The sequence below is a fragment of the Dreissena polymorpha genome, chromosome 6 (assembly GCF_020536995.1).
Source record: "Dreissena polymorpha isolate Duluth1 chromosome 6, UMN_Dpol_1.0, whole genome shotgun sequence".
In the NCBI taxonomy this organism is placed as follows: Eukaryota; Metazoa; Mollusca; class Bivalvia; order Myida; family Dreissenidae; genus Dreissena; species Dreissena polymorpha.
The window spans coordinates 68,423,668-68,443,295 of record NC_068360.1 but is presented as its reverse complement, the minus strand read 5'-3'; the positions used below and the strand labels follow the sequence as shown (position 1 = coordinate 68,443,295).

General features: G+C 39.6%; 1 protein-coding gene across 4 annotated transcripts; it reads left to right on the top strand.

The window, feature by feature from the left end:
* Positions 1-6,741: 6,741 nt before the first annotated feature.
* LOC127836582 (monocarboxylate transporter 4-like) lies at positions 6,742-16,057 on the top strand. Of its 4 annotated transcripts, none has more exons than XM_052363240.1 (6): positions 6,742-6,833; positions 7,535-7,678; positions 7,819-7,955; positions 12,010-12,232; positions 13,747-13,926; positions 14,591-16,057. In XM_052363240.1, the coding sequence occupies exons 1-6, from the start codon at positions 6,773-6,775 to the stop codon at positions 14,740-14,742; spliced, it is 897 nt and encodes a 298-aa protein (XP_052219200.1). In that variant the 5' UTR covers positions 6,742-6,772; the 3' UTR covers positions 14,743-16,057. The 4 variants fall into 4 exon arrangements, with proteins under 4 accessions (XP_052219200.1, XP_052219201.1, XP_052219203.1 ...); XM_052363241.1 differs by having other exon boundaries at positions 6,786-6,848; XM_052363243.1 differs by having other exon boundaries at positions 6,833-6,971.
* Positions 16,058-19,628: the final 3,571 nt, after the last annotated feature.

Below are 19,628 nucleotides of genomic sequence, written 5' to 3'. Positions count from 1 at the left end.
CTAACTTCTGTAGGATCTCCATATTTTGACACGACCAGAAAACGCTGGAACAGAAGAGCATGATCAAAAGCACTGTCAAAGGCGATCTAAACAGCCAAGCTATTCCAAAGAGATTTGGCTCTGCATTTTCTCGTGAATTTATAACCAAAGACCGACTTTCCTATGATATCTCTTATGATCGTTTTCCCAACAGCCTCAATTGCATGAACTTTCACATGTGACCCAGCCACCATCCCATTTACCATGTTTCTGAGAGTAGGGTCAGCTGTGTATGGTGATCAGGTTGTAATCTGTGTCTGCATTTTCTCTAGTTCAGAAGAATCCCCTTTGATGCACGCTTAAGTTGAGTCTGTGTGTTGTGGACTTGAAGTATAGGTCAGGTCTGTGAAATCCTGCATCGCACTGTTGTGCTCGGATGTTGCAGATAGGGTTCAAGGGGTTTGCATTTCCTCAGTCATTCCACTGCCGCGAGTTAGACCACATGTGCTCTATAAAACTATCATCAATGTTTTCTCAATAACAAGATCAATTCCTAGCCCAGCACAGCACTGATGGCTCCTACAAACAACGTGAACACCAATACCGAACTTCCGATAAACGTCCGGGTGCGTGTCCTCTAGGTGGCTTATTTGCTGCAGATATATGTGGTAATACGCAGATTGCAAGTAATGATTCCAGCAGCAGCAAAGATGGATAGCAAATTGGGCACTGCCTAATGCATTAACCAATACCCAGTACGATATGCTTTAATAAACACCCTTGAATTGTTAATCATAAGCTAATAATTCAGCCATACTATCATTGCCTTTGAGGTCTGGGCAATTTCATGTTTCTACTTCTCTGTTGCCCTCTCGAGTTTGATCAAAATCGCATAACATATCATCTGCTAGCGTCGTTTAGCCCCTCAAAAGGGAAGAGTACAAATCCTTGGCATGAATCAGCAGCATCTGAATGTCTGGATCTTCCTTGGTCATTTCGGCTGAAAGCTTGCTGTGTATGCACTTTTCAACAGGAAAATGGTCCCGTGAAGCCCTCTTGACAGCCTGTTGTGTCACAATGTGCACAATTGCATTACTCAAGTATGTTTTGAGAGCGGTTTCTTCCATGAGGGATCCTTTGCCAACCCCCGCCCGCAAATTCATACGTTTATGAAATATCCTAAATTCTGAACAACATTTTCAACTACTTTGTGGCGCATCAATGACTATTTCCGCAGCTTTCCAATACAAGGGTTGGTCAAACGTTACAATGGTGTGAAGGTTGTGGCAAGGTTGCAAACTAAGACTTATGTTAACAGAATTCACGCTTTGTCCCCATTGTACATATTAATCATAGGCACAAATATGACTGACAACAGCCCAGGGTACTGGCTTTGCTGATGCAAGATACGCATCATTCCGTGCCAATTCAGTGTTGCCTGAAGCTGAAAAATATCGATCCTCTTTTCAAAATCCAAAAATTGCGGCAGGTCCAAACTATGGCGTTTCACATAACAAGCATTACGTCAAAATTAATGGACGTGCGGTTCTTTGTATTGTGTCATTAGACGCCATGTGAGATTTCGGTGTAACATAATAAACTTAAACTAACTGTGTCTTACAATCGAAATGTGTTCTTTACCCCTCGAAACCTCGGAATAGACAACAAAATCATCTGATCTGAGTGGATAGTTACATAGTTATGATCATTAATATGTTTTTATGGTCATCTTGGCGGCCATTTTGGGCGCCATATAGGATTTGTGTGTAATAAAGTTAACTTAAACAATGTCTGATAATCTTAATGTGTTCTTTACCCCTTGAAACCTATTTATACCCACCAAAATAATCAAATTTGAATGGATATTAACATGGCGGCTATTAAGGACGCCATGGTGGATTTGTGTGTACTATTGTTTACTTAAACAATGTCTGATGATCTTTGTGTGTTCTTTGCCACTTGAAACGTATGTATAGACACCAAATCCATTAAAATTGAGTGGATAGTTACATAGTTATGATCATTAATAGGATTTGGTGGATATCTTGGCGGCCATTTTGGACGCCAATTTGGATTTGGGTGTAATATAATAAACTTATACAATGAATGATGATCTGAATGTGTTCTTTGCCCCTTGAAACCCATATATAGCCATCAAAATAATCAAATTTGAGGGGATATTAACATAGTTATGATCATTTATAGGATTTGGCGGCCATCTTGGCCGCCATTTTCGACGCCATGTTGGATTTGTGAGTACTATTGTACAATTAAACAATGTATGATGATCTTAATGTGTTCTTTGCCCCTTGAAACTTAGGAATAGACACCAAATTCATCAATTTGATTGTATAGTTACATAGTTGTGATCATTAATAGGTATTGGCGGCCATCTTGGCGGCCATCTTGACGGCCATCTTGAACAAAAAACTTTCCGGAGGTCAGATTGTGGTCTTTTAATATGTTTTAAAGATGCTTCTACCCTACCAGGTTCAGTTCAAATACCTTTTGTAGAAATTTTTTGGTGGTTGAAGTTTTTTTTTCATATATTGACCCTACTATGCTGGAGGCTCGCTAGTTTTTAGGAACTTTTTTTGCAATCTCATTAATATTCATAGATATGCAAATGTACTAATTTGCATATTTAAGGGCAGATCATATTAGGTAATAATCATAATCTTCATTTGTACACCAAACTTTTTTTCTAGAACTAATTTTGAAGACATATTTGAGAATTATACTAGCTAAACCAGCTATTTAGTCAAAGCCTGACGGTTGCCATAGAAACAGCTCAATAATTACTTATAGCTGCCCAACTGAGATTGTTATCACTCATTTTGCTTCTTTATATTGAGTATACAATCAAGTAAAATAGGTGTTGTTTTGCCCCCCTGAGTGGTACACCCCAACCCATCTGGCTGATAGACTAAATCGGAAACAGCGTGCTCAACTGAGAATGTAGAATTATCATTTGGGCACTTAATTTTTTTACACTTGTGCATGGGCTTTATGTTCATATATATAGCTTTTAGAACATTCAGACACTTACCATGTAAGCCTTTCTTTCAAGACATTTAAATGATTTAAAATTGTTTATGGAATAAAAAGCTTCCTTTAAATCAACATATAAACAAAAGAATCTGCCTTTTGTTTTCGATATGTATATTTGAATCATAGATTGAAGGCAAAAACATGCTGTCAACTGTCGAGTACCCACGTCTAAAGCCAGGTGGCGATGCTGCAATTTTATTGACGATGCTGGAACAGCATCGTCCAAGGTATCATAACCGTCCAAAAAAATTCACAATGGCGACCTATGTAAAAGACCGAGCCAGTCCGATTGAGAAAACTCGATTTTTGCAGTTACTTCCCTTTTGCATTCGCCACTGCGTAGGAGATTGCGCGTCATTGATAAAATTCTCCTAGCAGAGTTGTCGTTCGTGTTTCAACATTCAACAATGGCCGCCGTCATGAGTCATGATGAGAGTCTCGATTCAAAACTTTCTTACTGCATAAATTGGCTTGTTTCGCTATTTAGAAGCTGTATTTTAGGATATATGAATTATTTATTCACTTAATCTCCGCTTATGACAACAATAGTTGGAATTCGAAGGATATATACTTGATGTGAATGAAGGACTTTCTGGATCGTAACAGCTTGACACGGCAAAACTGGCATACTGTATTTTTAGTTATCAATATAAGTCACATTGTGCTTTATAAATTGTATTCGAGCATTTTGCGACTTATTGAATGACTTTGATACCCGATATCAACATTTCATCGGGGATTTGCAGATCACCAAGCTGTCCTGAAATTCAACATTGATTTCAAACTACTGGTTTGTACTGTTTCGTAGTGTTAGTACTTTTTATCATTTTAAAGTTAAATGAACTGTGTCACAGTAAAAGAGACATTAAGGCCATTGTGGCCAGTTTGGATCTAGATCAGCCTGCAGTCGCTTGAAAGCTGTTTGCTTAAAAGCGTTTTTCTGACAATAACAAATAATTTAATTAGATACTGATTTGACTGCGCTTTTCCTGTGACCTGGCTCAAATAATAGAATTGTCATTAATCAAATTATTTATTTAAAACATTAATCAATTGTTTTTCTTGTCACTCGGGATCAATGACTCCAGTACTTTCCTGTTGAGAATTGAATACTGCTAAAGGCGATGCTAGGGGGCGTGAGAGATGTTGCACCTTCCAGTATCGCGATTGTTCATTGTCGGCTCGGGTACTACGTACATGTACCCCGGGTACTCTTAAGTATACTTACATGTTTACATACTTACAAATTTCAGAATCTTCCTAAAAGCCCTACGGGTTTGATCCCCAGAAGCGACATTGAAAACTAGCATACTTTGTTATCTAAAAGGCTGCTAAACCTGATATACAATGATAATGTCAATTTTCTCTCAAATGGTGTTCATCAGTCATATTATATAAAAACTTACAGCAGTAGTAAACAACTGGACAATAATTAAAGAACGCATCTTTCATTTGTCTTTGACACTTTGATTTTGACATGGCCTAGATTTAAATATGGGACTGGACTTTACCAGCACTCTTGTAACAGAGCTAAAGTTTAAATGTACCATTGAAGATCACCTAAATCCAGATTTGCTATTATAGACGTGTGGAAAGTTTTGTGAAAGGGTGTGACAAGTAAGCAAAAATTGGTCATTACCCAGAGGCCACAACTGATCTATGACTGTATTAAAACAAGAAAAATCAGTGCCTGATTTAGATTTCCTTAGATGGTTCAATAAAAACTAATTTCATAAGCCTGGTAACAGTTTAACGGTAATGCTACCAATGTGTCACACCAGGGCCTTGAATTTGAAATCTAGGACATGAATGGTCATTTCTTCATGAAATCAGGACACAAAATTATATTTTAAGTCCTTAATTGACCTGGCTATAGTTCTCAGATTATTATAAGCTCAATCAGTATATTTATATCATTATTTATGCTTTGTGTATTGTAAACATATACACAATCATGCAGTTACATGATAGCAATAAATAATATCAAAGCTACCCATACTATAAAGGTCATTGACAAAGCCTATGGTCAAAATTTGAACACATTGAGTGTAATCGCCCTCTCGTTCCAGCAAAAACAACACGTTGACAGGTTGTCATTTTTGACAGTTCTACTTTCACTTTCATTTTGTGATATCAAACTATTAACAATTATGTGGCTGAGAAAAATATCGCCATTGCTTTTTATGCCCCCGGTAGGGTGGCCTATATCAGTTGAACTGTCAGTCAGTCAGTCAGTCAGTGTGTCAGTCTGTCCGTCCGTCCGAAAACTTTAATGGCCATAACTTTTTTAATATTGAACATAGCAACTTGATATTTGGCATACATGTGCATCTCATGGAGCTGTACATTTTCAGTTGTGAGGGGTGAAGGTGAAGGTCATCCTTCAAGGTCAAATGTCAAATATAAAGCGTCTGTCTGTCCGAAAACTTTAACGTTGGCCATAACTTTTTCAATATTGGCGTGCATGCGTATCTCATACAGCTGCACATATTGATTGGTGAAAGGTCAAGGTCATCCTTCAAGGTCAAGGTCAAAGGTCAAATTTTGCAATATTGAAGATAACAACTCCATATTCGGCATGCATGTGTATGTCATGGAGCTGCACATTTTGAGTGGTGAAAGGTCAAGGTCATCCTTCAAGGTCAAAGGTAAAATATATGGCTTCAAAGCTGCGCAGCAGGGTGCATTGTGTTTCACAAACTCAGCTCTTGTTTAATATATTTTCTGCACATTTCTTCAAAAAACTTACATCAATACACGATTTTCTTCGTTAATTCAATAATTCCTGACAGACTTGTGTACATATTTCGCTTACATTTTGACGCGCGTAGGTAGAACCGCATTACCGCTTCCGAAATGTGTATTCATACTATTGCCTTCGAGGAACTTATCTGATGTTTGACGGAAAGGGCCGAAAATGTGCGAGTGTGGGTCAAGTTCCCCACAGGTACTACTTTCCCGTTCCCCCCATTTTTTTTCCGTACCTTAAATTTTTCGTACCCAATTTTTTTTCGTACCCAATTTTTTTTTCATCCCCAATTTTTTGTTCGTACCCAAATTTTTTTCGGTCCCCATTTTTTTGTTCCCAAATATTTTTTCGTACCCAAATTTGTTTTCATACCCAAATTTTTTTCGCAAAATTTTTGTACCAATTTTTTTTTCTTGTAATTCCTGGGAATGCCTTAAGCCTTACTTGGAACTACAAAGTAATTCGTGTAAGCGACATTACTACCTCGTTGCAGCGACCTAATAACTTCGAAGGTAATGGGAACATCTTAGTAAGTCGTTTTGACAACATAACATAACTACCTCGCAAGATGGGCTTGGTTTATAGTTTTAAATAGTTGCTGACCAATAATAAAGTGCAACATAAATAAAGTCCTGTTTTCCCCACAGCGAGGCTCGTATATATACATGTACGTAGTTATCCAACGCTGATGCTTGATCGGAAACATGAAATGAAACGTCGATAGCGATCGGAGATTGTAGGCAAGACGTACAAAAGGAACAAAATGAAGTACCGGTAGATGAATTATTAACGATCTATCAATAGAAATACCATTTGTTTGTATTAATTGACTTCAATTACACTTTCTTTAAAAAGGTGAAAACGCATCATAAAAAATGGCGTTTAACTGGTTTAAACACTTTACACTTCTACAATTAATACATATGCCTGTGAATAGAGAAGATAACACTGCTGTAGTGCAAGGTCTTTCAAAAGATAAGATGGTGTTAAATCATGCAGGCACTCAATATGCTACACATACCGGACATCAGTTGGAGTTTCTTTCAAAGGACAGGTGAACCAATTAGAAGTACACATTCAACTATTAAATGTTAATGTTTATGATTGTATTTCAAAATAGAACACTAATGATGGCGTTTTCTTTACTCGTATATCTGCTGCTACTACTGCTGCTGTGAATTATATGATGAAGGTAGTATCATTAGCTACTGCTACTGATCACGATAAGGATTACCAAGATGTTGGTTGATGATGATGATGATGATGATGATGATGATGATGATGATGATGATGATGATGATGATGATGATGATGATGATGATGATGATGATGATGATGATGATCATGATCATGATCATGATCATGATCATGATCATGTCAATACAGGTCGGGGCCATGCTGCTGTCAGGTAAGACCTCTCGGTCGTAGATTGCTTACAATCGGGAATTATTCGATTGAAAGTTTTGTATTTAAATGAAGTCATTTATATGAAACCCTACCACATCACACATGTCTGATACTTTTATGTTTACCTACCTGTGTTTTGTTTATGTGTTCAATTTTTATTCTTTATTTATATTTTTTCATGCATTGTGATTTTTTTTCTATATCTTACCGGCTTCGATTTTGCCAGATACCGAAACATAAAGCAAGAGAAAAGATCTAGTATAATACAAGACAAAATCATTAGAAAGTGACGGTAGGTCCATAGTCATTAATTATATGTGCTAAAAAATTTCGCGTACGATTTTTAAGGTCCCTTGACCTGTGCCTTTGTGAACCGCTTCGGATGCCGCGCGGTGGCGTTTGTGGGAACTCTGGTAGCCACTTCCGGTTTCCTTATCAGCACGTTCGCTTCCTCTGTCCTATGGCTATATGTATCATTTTGGCTTATCGCAGGTACGTGGAATTTCGATACCCGTTTTACGCAAGCCATACGTGTTGCTGCTATTTTTCCGAAGTATGCATTATTTCGAGACATAGTTTTCCTATTTGTAAACCCTGCACGTATGCCCTGCTAAGCAGTTATGTTCGGGCAGGGCTGGGTTTCGGTCTGCTGAACATGCCCCCGTACGTGATGATCGCCCGTTACTTCGACCGGCGACTTTCCCTCGCTATCGGACTGGGCTCCATGGATTCAGGACTGGGAACGCTTATCTTCAACCCCATGTCTAAGGTACGTGAGTAACTACTATACAACACTTGTGTTCGGTACGTGTGTAGCTTATCTTCAACCCCATGTCTTGGGTACTTGTGTAGCTCATCTACAACCCTATCTCTAGGGCACGTGTGAAGCCCATATATAGCCCCATGTCTAAGATACGTGTGTAGCTCATCTTCAATCCCACGTCTTCCATGTTACGTGTGTAGCTCATCTACAACCTCATGTCTAAGGTACGTGTGTTAACTTATCTACACCCCATGGCTTAAGTAGGTGTGTTAACTTATCTTCACCCCATGTCTTAGGTTCGTGTATTAGATTATTTTAGATCCCATGTCTAAGGTGCATATGTTGCACATCTTCAACTCCATGCCTTTGGTACGTGTGTTAGATCATATTCAACCTCATGTCTATGGTACGTGTATAAGCTCATCTTCAACGCCATGTCTAAGATACATGTGTTAGCTCATTTCAACTCGACGTCTTATGTACGTGTGTTGGCTCATCTTAAACCCATGTCTAAGATACGTGTGTTAGCTCATGTGTAACCCAATGTCTTTAGTACATGTGTTAGCTCATCTTCTACTCCATGTCTAAGGTAAGTGTGTAAGCTCATGTTCAATCCATTGTCTAGGGTACGTGTTATCTCATCTTCAAACCCATGTCTGCGGTACGTGTGTTAGCTCATCTTCAACTCCATGTCTATCGTACGTGTGTTATCTCATCTTTAACTCCATGTCTATGGTACGTGTGGAGCTCATCTCCAAACCCATGTCTATGGTACGTGCGAAACTCATCTTCTAACCCATGTCTATGGTACGTTTGTTAGCTCATCGTCGAACCCATGTCTATGGTACGTGTGGTAGCTCATCTTCAACTCCATGTCTATGGTACGTGTGTTAGCTTATCTTCAACCCCATGTCTATGGTACGTGTGTTAGCTCATCTTCAAACATATGTCTATGGTACGTGTGGGGCTCATCTTCAAACCCATGTCTATGGTACGTGTGTTAGCTAGTTTTCGAACCCATGTCTATGGTACGTGTGGTAGCTCATCTTCAACTCCATGTCTATGGTACGTGTGTTAGCTCATCTTCAACCCCATGTCTATGGTACGTGTGTTAGCTCATCTTCTAACCCATGTCTATGGTACGTGTGGAGCTCATCTTCGAACCCATGTCTATGGTAAGTTTGTTAGCTCATCTTCGAACCCATGTCTATGGTACGTGTGGTAGCTCATCTTCAACTCCATGTCTATGGTACGTGTGTTAGCTCATCTTCAACCCCATGTCTATGGTACGTGTGTTAGCTAATCTTCAAACCCATGTCTATGGTACGTGTGGTAGCTCTTTTTCAACTCCATGTCTATGGTACGTGTGGTAGCTCTTTTTCAACTCCATGTCTATGGTACGTGTGTTAGCTCATTTTCAACTCCATGTCTATTGTACGTGTGTTAGCTCATCTTCAACCCCATGTCTAAGGTATGTGTGGAGCTCATCTTCAACCCCATGTCAATGGTACGTGTGGAGCTCATTTTCAACTCAATGTCTAGGGTATGTGTGGAGCTCATCTTCAACCCCATGTCTAGGGTATGTGTGGAGCTCATCGTCAACTCCATGTCTAGGGTATGTGTATTAGCTCATCTTCAACCCCATATCTATGGTACGTGTGGAGCTCATTTTCAACTCAATGTCTAGGGTATGTGTGGAGCTCATCTTCAACTCCATGTCTAAGGTATGTGTGTTAGCTCATAATCAGCCCCATGTCTAGGGTATGTGTATTAGCTCATCTTCAAACCCATGCCTTAGGTACATGTGAAGCTAATCTTCAACCCCCACTGTTGACTCATCTTCAATCCATGTCAAGGGTTCGTGCATTCATATATTTGTTTACAAGCCCAAAGAAGACGTTAACACCCTCTTTACTTATACTGTGCTCCGCATAATCAATTAAAATCTATATTCTTTAAAATGTATGAAAAATTCATAAAAATCATTTATAATGCCCTAACTGTCGCGAGAATTTTATTCTAGGGCAATATTAAAGTATAATACAGTATAGAGTGATACAGTAAAGAGTACTCTGCTGATACATAATAGGGCACTCTATTGATACAGTATAGAGTGCTATGTTGATAAATTATAGAGTACTCTGTTGATACAGTATAGAGCTCTCTGTTTATAGAGTATAAAGTGCTCTGTTGATACAGTATAGAGTACTCTGTTGATACAGTATAGAGTACTCTGTTGATACAGTATATAGTACTATGTTGATACAGTGTAGAGTACTCTGTTGATACAGTGTAGAGTACTCTGTAGATACAGTATTGAGTACTCTGTTGATACAGTACAGAGTACTCTGTTGATACAGTATAGAGTACTCTGTTGATACAGTATAGAGTACTCTGTTGATACAGTATAGAGTACTCGGTTGAAACAGTATAGAGTACTCTGTTGATACAGTATAGAGTACTCTGTTGATACAGTATAGAGTACTCGGTTGAAACAGTATAGAGTACTCTGTTGATACAGTATAGAGTACTCTGTAGATACAGTATAGAGTACTCTGTTGATACAGTGTAGAGTACTCTGTTGATACAGTATAGAGTACTCTGTTGATACAGAATATAGTACTCTGTTGATACAGTATAGAGTACTATGTTGATACAGTGTAGAGTACTCTGTTGATACACTATAGAGTACGCTGTTGATACAGTATAGAGTACTCTGTTGATACAGTATAGCGTTTTCTGCTGATACAGTATATAGTACGCCGTTGATACAGTATATAGTGCTCTGTTGATACAGTATAGCGTATTCTGTTGATACAGTATATAGTACGCTGTTGATACAGTATAGAGTACTCTGTTGATACAGTATAGAGTACTTTGTTGATACAGTATAGAGTACTCTGTTGATACAGTATAGAGTACGCTGTTGATACAGTATAGAGTACTCTGTTGATACAGTATAGAGTACTCTGTTGATACAGTATAGAGTACGCTGTTGATACAGTATAGAGTACGCTGTTGATACAGTATAGAGTACTCTGTTGATACAGTATAGAGTACTCTGTTGATACAGTATAGAGTACGCTGTTGATACAGTATAGAGTACTCTGTTGATACAGTATAGAGTACTCTGTTGATACAGTATAGAGTACGATGTTGTTGCAGTATAGAGTACTCTGTTGATACAGTATAGAGTACTCTGTTGTTGCAGTATAGAGTACTCTGTTGATACAGTATAGAGTACTCATTTGATACAGTATCGAGTACGCTGTTGTTGCAGTATAGAGTACTCTGTTGATACAGTATAGAGAACTCTGTTGATGCAGTATAGAGTACTCTGTTGTTGCAGTATAGAGTACTCTGTTGATACAGTATAAAGTACTATGTTGATACAGTATAGACTACTCTGTTGATACAATATAGAGTACTCTGTTGATACAGTATAGGGTACGCTGTTGATACAGTATAGAGTACTCTGTTGATACAGTAAAGAGTACTCTGTTGATACAGTATAGAATACTCTGTTGATACAGTATAGAGTACTCTGTTGATACAGTATAGAGTACTCTGTTGATACAGCATAGAGTACTCTGTTGATACAGTATAGAGTAATCTGTTGATACGGTATAGAGCACTCTGTTGATACAGTATAGAGTACGCTGTTGATACAGTATAGAGTACTCTGTTGATACAGTATATAGTACGCTGTTGTTGCAGTATAGAGTTCTTTGTTGATTCAGTATAAAGTATGATCCTTCACGGACTGGCCTGCTCGCTCGTCCTGCGTCCGCTCAACCACACAGCTCGTGAACCAGACAAACACGGGCAAAGGCAAACAATTCCAGACACTGAGCTAGATATAACACGGGATTTGGATAATGGAGATAGTGTTGAAATTAAATCATTTCAACAAAATGTTTCTTTGAAGTTAATATCAAATTCAAATCTCGACAAGACGGTCTTAGAAACCAAGTTGCTGGAAAAACAAGGTATCGAGGAAGATGATACAAACACATGTACTGAAATGATTGAAATTATTCCCGCAAAGTCATTTCTACAGATTAACCAAAAGCGTGCTTTTACCGAAGAAGTGCAACGCAACTACACGGGACAGAAACGGTGGTTCAGTATCGCGCCCTTACGCAACCCGGGCTTTGTTATATTGATTGTCTCCAACTTGCTAATAGAACTGGCACAGAATGTCCCCTTCGCGTATTTGCCCTATATGATGGTCGATAAAGGGTTCCCGAAGCAGGATACAGTTACTGTGATCTTCTTTATCAGTAAACCAACTAGAACTAGAGTGTTACATTACCGTTTTGGCACATTTTAAATAAAACCATGTTTGACCATTCGTATAATAACCATTTATTGTACATGATTTATACATAACTTGAACTGATAAATGTACGTTCATTGTAAAGCACGATTAAATGCACATTAAACCTCTAAGTTGTCTCTTTGGTCGTCGTGTGGACAATTGAAGTAACAATATATCTACTTGGGTTTTAGCAATTTGTTTTTAGAATATTTAATGCCACAAAATTACTTCGCATGACGCATACATAGGTAACATGGGAAAGTCATGTTTGATAGTTTTTACAGCCGAACGGCAAGTTTTCCCTTGCTTATAAAATGCCAATTTCTAATAAATGACTTAAAAACGAGACTGTTTCCATAAAAGGTACTGAGAGAGGAATTCAATACACGCGCGAGAATTAAAAAGAGATACAGCATAGCTTTAAGTGTGTACAGCCATAATGATTTTTATATTCTGTATACGTAGCCGAATACTTGACACGTTCTTTCTGAAAATGTCTTAAAACTCATTTAGTTTTCACACAAAATAAAATTTACAACTATGTATTTAATTTTCTCCGTCAATTTGTACCACGTTAAAGTAATTCCCAAATGTTTTGTTCACACGCTATTTCCCCAATACTAGTATTTCAAGGCCATGACTATTTCCTTACAAAAAACTTTTGAAACAAGTACCATGGTTTATAAGATGCGTTGACCTTAAAACAGTGTATTAAATATTAAATATCTAATATATTAAAACTAGAATGTTATAAAAACGTATTCACTTTCTTGCAAGTGTTTCGAAATTCATTTAACTTTGGCCTAATGTATTTGTCTAGTTAACCAAACATGACAATCACCATGGTAACAAGACTGATTATAAGATTACTGCTTTATGGTGTCTTGTGGTCTGCCTAGCCTCCAGTCAGTAATGCTCATTCAAACTGTAAATATACCAAATTCTTATTAAATGTGCCTCTTTTCGAGAAAACTGGGCTTAATGCATGTGCGTACAGAGTCATCAATGATTAGCCTGTGCAGTTCGCACAGGCTTATCAGGGACAACAAAATCAGCCTTAAATGGATTTTCGTTCTGAAGAGAATTCCTTTTAACAAAAAAATAGTCCATAAAAGGAAAGTGTCGTCCCGTATAAGCCTGTACTTCGACCGATTTCTGTCATAAAATACAATAGCTAATTGTATAGGTAAAGAAACTGATAAAACAGCGGTTTCATTACTATATTCTATTTTCTGATTTACCACCGACACCCAACTATTCCCCCTTTCTGATTTTACTTCATTATGACGCATTTGCTTTATGTTCCTACGGACAATGGTACGCCGTGGTAGTAAGTATTCATACTACATACCGGTTGTAAGCTACACCCCTAGCCAGGCGGTAGAATGTGCCTTGACTGCTTCCAAATAACCGCTTGTTTAGTGTCGTTTTGTAAAGCGTATGCTCCATTTTTATATCAGCTGTTTGTGTCGCCAGGTCTCCTCAGCACGATAGCGCGTGCTGTTATTGGCTTGATAGCGGACCGGAAATGGTTCAGTCGGGCGCGCCTGTGCAGCCTCGTGCTTGTCATCAATGGCGTGCTGATCACCATGGCGCCATTCTGCGCCAGCCGCACCGCCTTCTTGACGTTCGGAATCCTCTTTGGATTATCCGCCGGTAGGCCTTGGCCTTACAGTTACTGTACATGGGATATTTAAGGTAGGCCTTGGCCTTACAGTTACTGTACATGGGATATTTAAGGTAGGCCTTGGCCTTACAGTTACTGTACATGGGATATTTAAGGTAGGCCTTGGCCTTACCGTTACTGTACATGGGATATTTAAGGTAGGCCTTGGCATTACAGTTACTGTACATGGGATATCAAAATAATAATCGGCGTTTAACGTTTTACCGAGCGCTTTCATATTGTTGTAGATCTACCTTTGAAATGCGCTAATGCGTGTGAACGGTTGACAGATGCATTACAAGTATTGCATTTGCCTATAGACTGGTACTTGCAAGTGATAACATCAAAAAAGAAAAACGTTATTGTTTATACTTTTTAAGATTATTTCATGGAGAAATGCAATAGTGATGGTTTTGCTTTACCGGTGTATTTACATAAATACATGTGTGACCATCCGGAAATGAATAAGTTTTAAATAGACGATATTCATCCTTAAGGACATGCAAGTTTCATCATACAGTTCGGTTCTCTTCTTAATACACGTTTTAGTATATACAGTAAATACACACGTGCTGACGTGCACACATATCACACGTGACTTCTACGTTATTGCCGTGTATATCACCATTACGCGACGTGCGATCTTTCCTACAGGAAGCGCAAGCTCGCTGCATTGCCCCCTGGTACCAAACCTGTTTGGCGTGGCGCAGATAGCGGACTTCAGCGGCATAAACATGTTCTTCAGCGCCGTCGCGGCCTTCACCGGCCTTCCCGCTGCAGGTGGGGAGACACACGTGCTAGTATGAAGACGTCTTCTTGGCTTTAAATACAGGCATCCAGCCGTTCATGGGCCCATCCATTCATGCGTCGATACATCAATCCGTTCATAAGACATTGCGTCCATGCGTCCATGTACCCATGCCTCCATCCTCCAAACCGCTCATATAAGTATCTCTCTTTTCATTCAACCAGGCTTGCGCATGCCCATACATCAATGCGTCATTGTAACCATGTATTATTGTGTCCATCCATGTTGCAAGGTGATTTAGTACACGGCTTTCATCAGCCGATCAACCAAAGACAAGAAAACGTGTTATCATGTATTCCACACTCTAGAAGAAAGGCGAAGTGATGTGATAGACTCCGAGTAGCAGCTGTATAGGACCATGGTATATATACTCGAGCGTTTGCGGGTCTATCTGCTTCGACCACAGACAAAAACAGGTTTGGTAAACCGTCTTAGAAAACACATACGACGGCCTTTCTAAACGAGTATATAAGTTTTATATCTCGATGACAAACTAATAATTGAACTAGCACTGTTTTTAAAAGCATTTGTGTCATAAAATTTTAGACACCGCAACGCCATTTATAATACTAATACTACTACCATAAGTACCTTATTTCAAACAAATGGTAACGTCATTGCGATATGGCTATTATGTTACCACACTTTATTTACATCCATTCGGTAGCATTAGAAGTCTGAAAATATTCTACGACGCGTTGACGATTCTGTTATAAACCTACATTGTAAACATACTATAACCAATGTAAGTAATTATCTATACTTAAGTTCTTTATATTGGTCGAAACCTTCAAACCTGGATGAGATGATCATTAATTGTAAATACACACGTGTTTCCCATCCAGAAGCACGTCTTAGCCCTTCACATACAAACATACCACTGGAGTGCACTGGAAAGGGGTGGACTTCGTTGATGAATGCTATACATGAAACCTGCATGATCGTTGAATGGTTAGTCCATTCATACTTTAAGTTCTGATAAGGTTCTTGGAATATTAATTTATTATCAATAATCACATTAACCAAGCAAGGGTTGGTACCAGCGTGTGTGTTTTTTTTAATTGGCAACTTTTCCAACCTACAATGGCAACACATCGTTACTACTAAAATATACATCAATAATCTTTCTTAAATATACAATATACTGTAAGATAAGAGATTCTGCCATAATATTGCTAATGCAACATCAGCAAATAGACGAGCATTGACATGACCAAAATATATAAACAATATATGGAGTATAGGTAACACTACAAAGATACATTCAAACGTTTACTATGTAACTACATGTACTGTCCATTCCGTGATCGTCATGCCCTTGCGTTCCCATCAAGTTTAGGGTGGCTTTACACCCGTCAGTAAAGACCGGTGTGTACACGATGCCCCATACGACGCAGCTACTCGGAGCCTATCCTATAAGACCGGTGTTTACACAATGCCCCATATGAAGCTGTTGCTCGTGGTCTATCCTATAAGACCGGTGTTTACACAATGCCCCATATGAAGCTGTTACTCGTGGTCTATCCTATAAGACTGGTGTTTACACAATGCCCCATATGAAGCTGTTACTCGTGGTCTATCCTATAAGACCGGTGTTTACACAATTCCCCATATGAAGCTGTTACTCTTGGTCTATCCTATAAGACCGGTGTGTACACAATGCCCCATACGACGCTGCTACTCGGAGTCTATCCTATAAGACCGATGTTTACACAATGCCCCATATGAAGCTGTTACTCGTGGTCTATCCTATAAGACCGGTGTTTACACAATGCCCCATACAACGCAGCTTCTCGGAGTCTATCCTAAAAGACCGGTGTTTACACAATGCCCCATATGAAGCTGTTACTCGTGGTCTATCCTATAAGACCGGTGTGTACACAATGCCCCATACGACGCTGCTACTCGGAGTCTATCCTATAAGACCGGTGTTTACACAATGCCCCATATGAATCTGTTACTCGTGGTCTATCCTATAAGACCGGTGTGTACACAATGACCCATATGACGCTGCTACTCGAGGCCTATCCTATAAGACCGGTGTTTACACAATGCCCCATATGAAGCTGTTACTCGTCGTCTATCCTATAAGACCGGTGTGTACACAATGCCACATACGACGCAGCTACTCGGGGCCTATCTTATAAATCCGGTGTGTACACAATGCCCCATGCAACGCAGCTACTCGGAGTCTATCCTATAAGACCGGTTTTTACACAATGCCCCATATGAAGCTGTTACTCGTGGTCTATTCTATAAGACCGGTGTGTACACAATGCCCCATTAGACGCTGCTACTCGGGGCCTATCCTATAAGGCCGGTGTTTACACAATGCCCCATATGAAGCTGTAACTCTTGGTCTATCCTATAAGACCGGTGTTTACACAATGCCCCATATGAAGCTATTACTCGTGGTCTATCCTATAAGACCGGTAGGTACGCAATGCTCAATACGACGCTGCTTCTCGGGGTCTATCCTATAAGACCAGTGTGTACACAATGCCCCATATAATTCTGCTACTCAGTGTCTATCCTATACGGGTGGCGTTCTCATATTTACTCATTGTGTTAATATTGAATTTTGTGCTCACATATTCTAAATTATGTTACAATGGCTGTTCGCGTGTGTTACCTACCATTATATATTTTTAGAACTCGTTTTATACTGTTTTAAATTGACAAACCAACATTTAGAAATATAAATTTATGTTCGATTTTGCATAAGCCAGCATTCAATCACAAATAGTAGGCAATTTCTTTAAACGTAATACATACAATCTTGAAGGATTCCAATTCCAGTAAGCGGTCATCTTGTCCGGATTTATTCAAAGAAAACCAGAAAAGGCTATTGACATTAGCCCGTATTGCCATATATAACATTGTCTGCCTTTCATTTGTAACGGTAAGTATCCTAGATAGATACGCAAACAGATACAAATGTGTGATGTGCGCGTATTTCGAAGTTTAAACGAGGTTCTTCGATGCCTTAAGCAGCATTATGCTTGGACCCTTAGTGCGCTCCTGGGCTCCTTTAAATGAGGCTGCATTATGCTTGGATCCGGGGTGTGGCCTTGGGCTTCTTCAACTGAGGCTGCATTATGCTTGGATCCGGATTGTTACCCTGGGGTTCTTAAACTGAGGCTGCATTATGCTTGGATCCGGAGTGTGGCCATGGGCTCCTTCAACTGAGGCTGCATTATAACTTATACTGCATTATGCTAGGACCCGGAGTGTGCCCCTGGGCTCTTTCAACTGAGACTGCATTATGCTTGGGTCCGGAGTGTGCTCCTGGTCTCCTTCAACTGAGGCTGCATTATGCTTGGACCCGGAGTGTGCCTCTGGGCTCTTTCAACTGAGGCTGCATTATGCTTGGATCCGGAGTGTGGCCTTGGGCTCCGTCAACTGAGGCTGCATTATGCTTGGACCCGGAGTGTGCCTCTGGGCTCTTTCAACTGAGGCTGCATTATGCTTGGATCCGGAGTGTGGCCTTGGGCTCCTTCAACTGAGGCTGCATTATGCTTGGACCCGGAATGTGCCTCTGGGCTCTTTCAACTGAGGCTGCATTATGCTTGGATCCGGAGTGTGGCCTTGGGCTCCTTCAACTGAGGCTGCATTATGCTTGGATCCGGAGTGTGCCTCTGGGCTCCGTCAACTGAGGCTGCATTATGCTTGGACCCGGAGTGTGGCCTTGGGCTCCTTCAACTGAAGCTGCATTATTCTTGGATCCGGAGTGTGGCTTTGGGCTCTTTCAACAGAGGCTGCATTATGTTTGGACCCGGAGTGTGCCCCTGGGCTCCTTCATCTGAGGCTGCATTATGCTTGGATCCGGATTGTGGCCTGGGCTCCTTCAACTGATGCTGCATTATGCTCGGATTCGGAGTGTGGCCTGGGCTCCTTCAACTGAGGCTGCATTATGCTTGGATCCGGAGTATTACCCTGGGGTTCTTCTACTGAGGCTGCATTATGATTAGATCCGGAATGTCCCCAATGGGCTCCTCAACTAATTTGAACACGAACTTTTGGACGAGTTTATATCAATTTTCAGCTATTTCTAGATGTTACTGTTAGAGTTGGTGTTGTGTTGTGGGGGTGGAGTGGCCGGAATAATCCGCAGCTGTCCGATATGGTGATCCCCATCCCAATCCATGCTTGAGATATCGAGGGTCGAACCCAGGTCGCCTCGGTGAGAAGCTCGTATCCCAACCACTTCGCTTACCGGACCGGCCTTTATATTTGTGATATGTGAATATCATAGTTTATTAACATGTCCTTCTGCATCTTCACGACTGCATGTGTCGGTGGACCTTCAAAAATGCATCATGTGAATGCCTGTAAATTAAATACTTACAACATAGCATAACAAATTAAAGTACAATACATAAGAAGCCTTGTAACAAAATTGTGACAAGCGATTTCGGTACCGAATTTGATGCTTTACGTTTGTTGCTATTGGATTTTAATTACTTTCCTAAATTGGCCAAGTATACAATATAAAAATGTTATCTGTAGTTCATTAACTAATTTAATAATATTGTTAAAACGTTGTGATATATTTAGCTTTTTGAGTGTTTAATATATTAGGATTATCTTTGTCGATTGCGAAGAGTATTCGGAAACGTTATAGTGTCCTATTCGTTACTGTCTGAATCACTGACTATGTGGTGTCTATAAAGGCAAGAAAATTACCAAGAAGTAAGTTGCCCTTTAGATGCGATCGAGACAACATCCACAGTAAAAGTACAGTTCTCTTACTAATGGTTATAGATATGGGGCATTTGGGTGCTTCAAAGTGTTACGTTGTCTTTAAAGGGGCCGTCCAACAGATTTTGGCATTTATTGAAGCAAGTCATTAAATGCTTTATATTGATAAATTTCAACATTTGA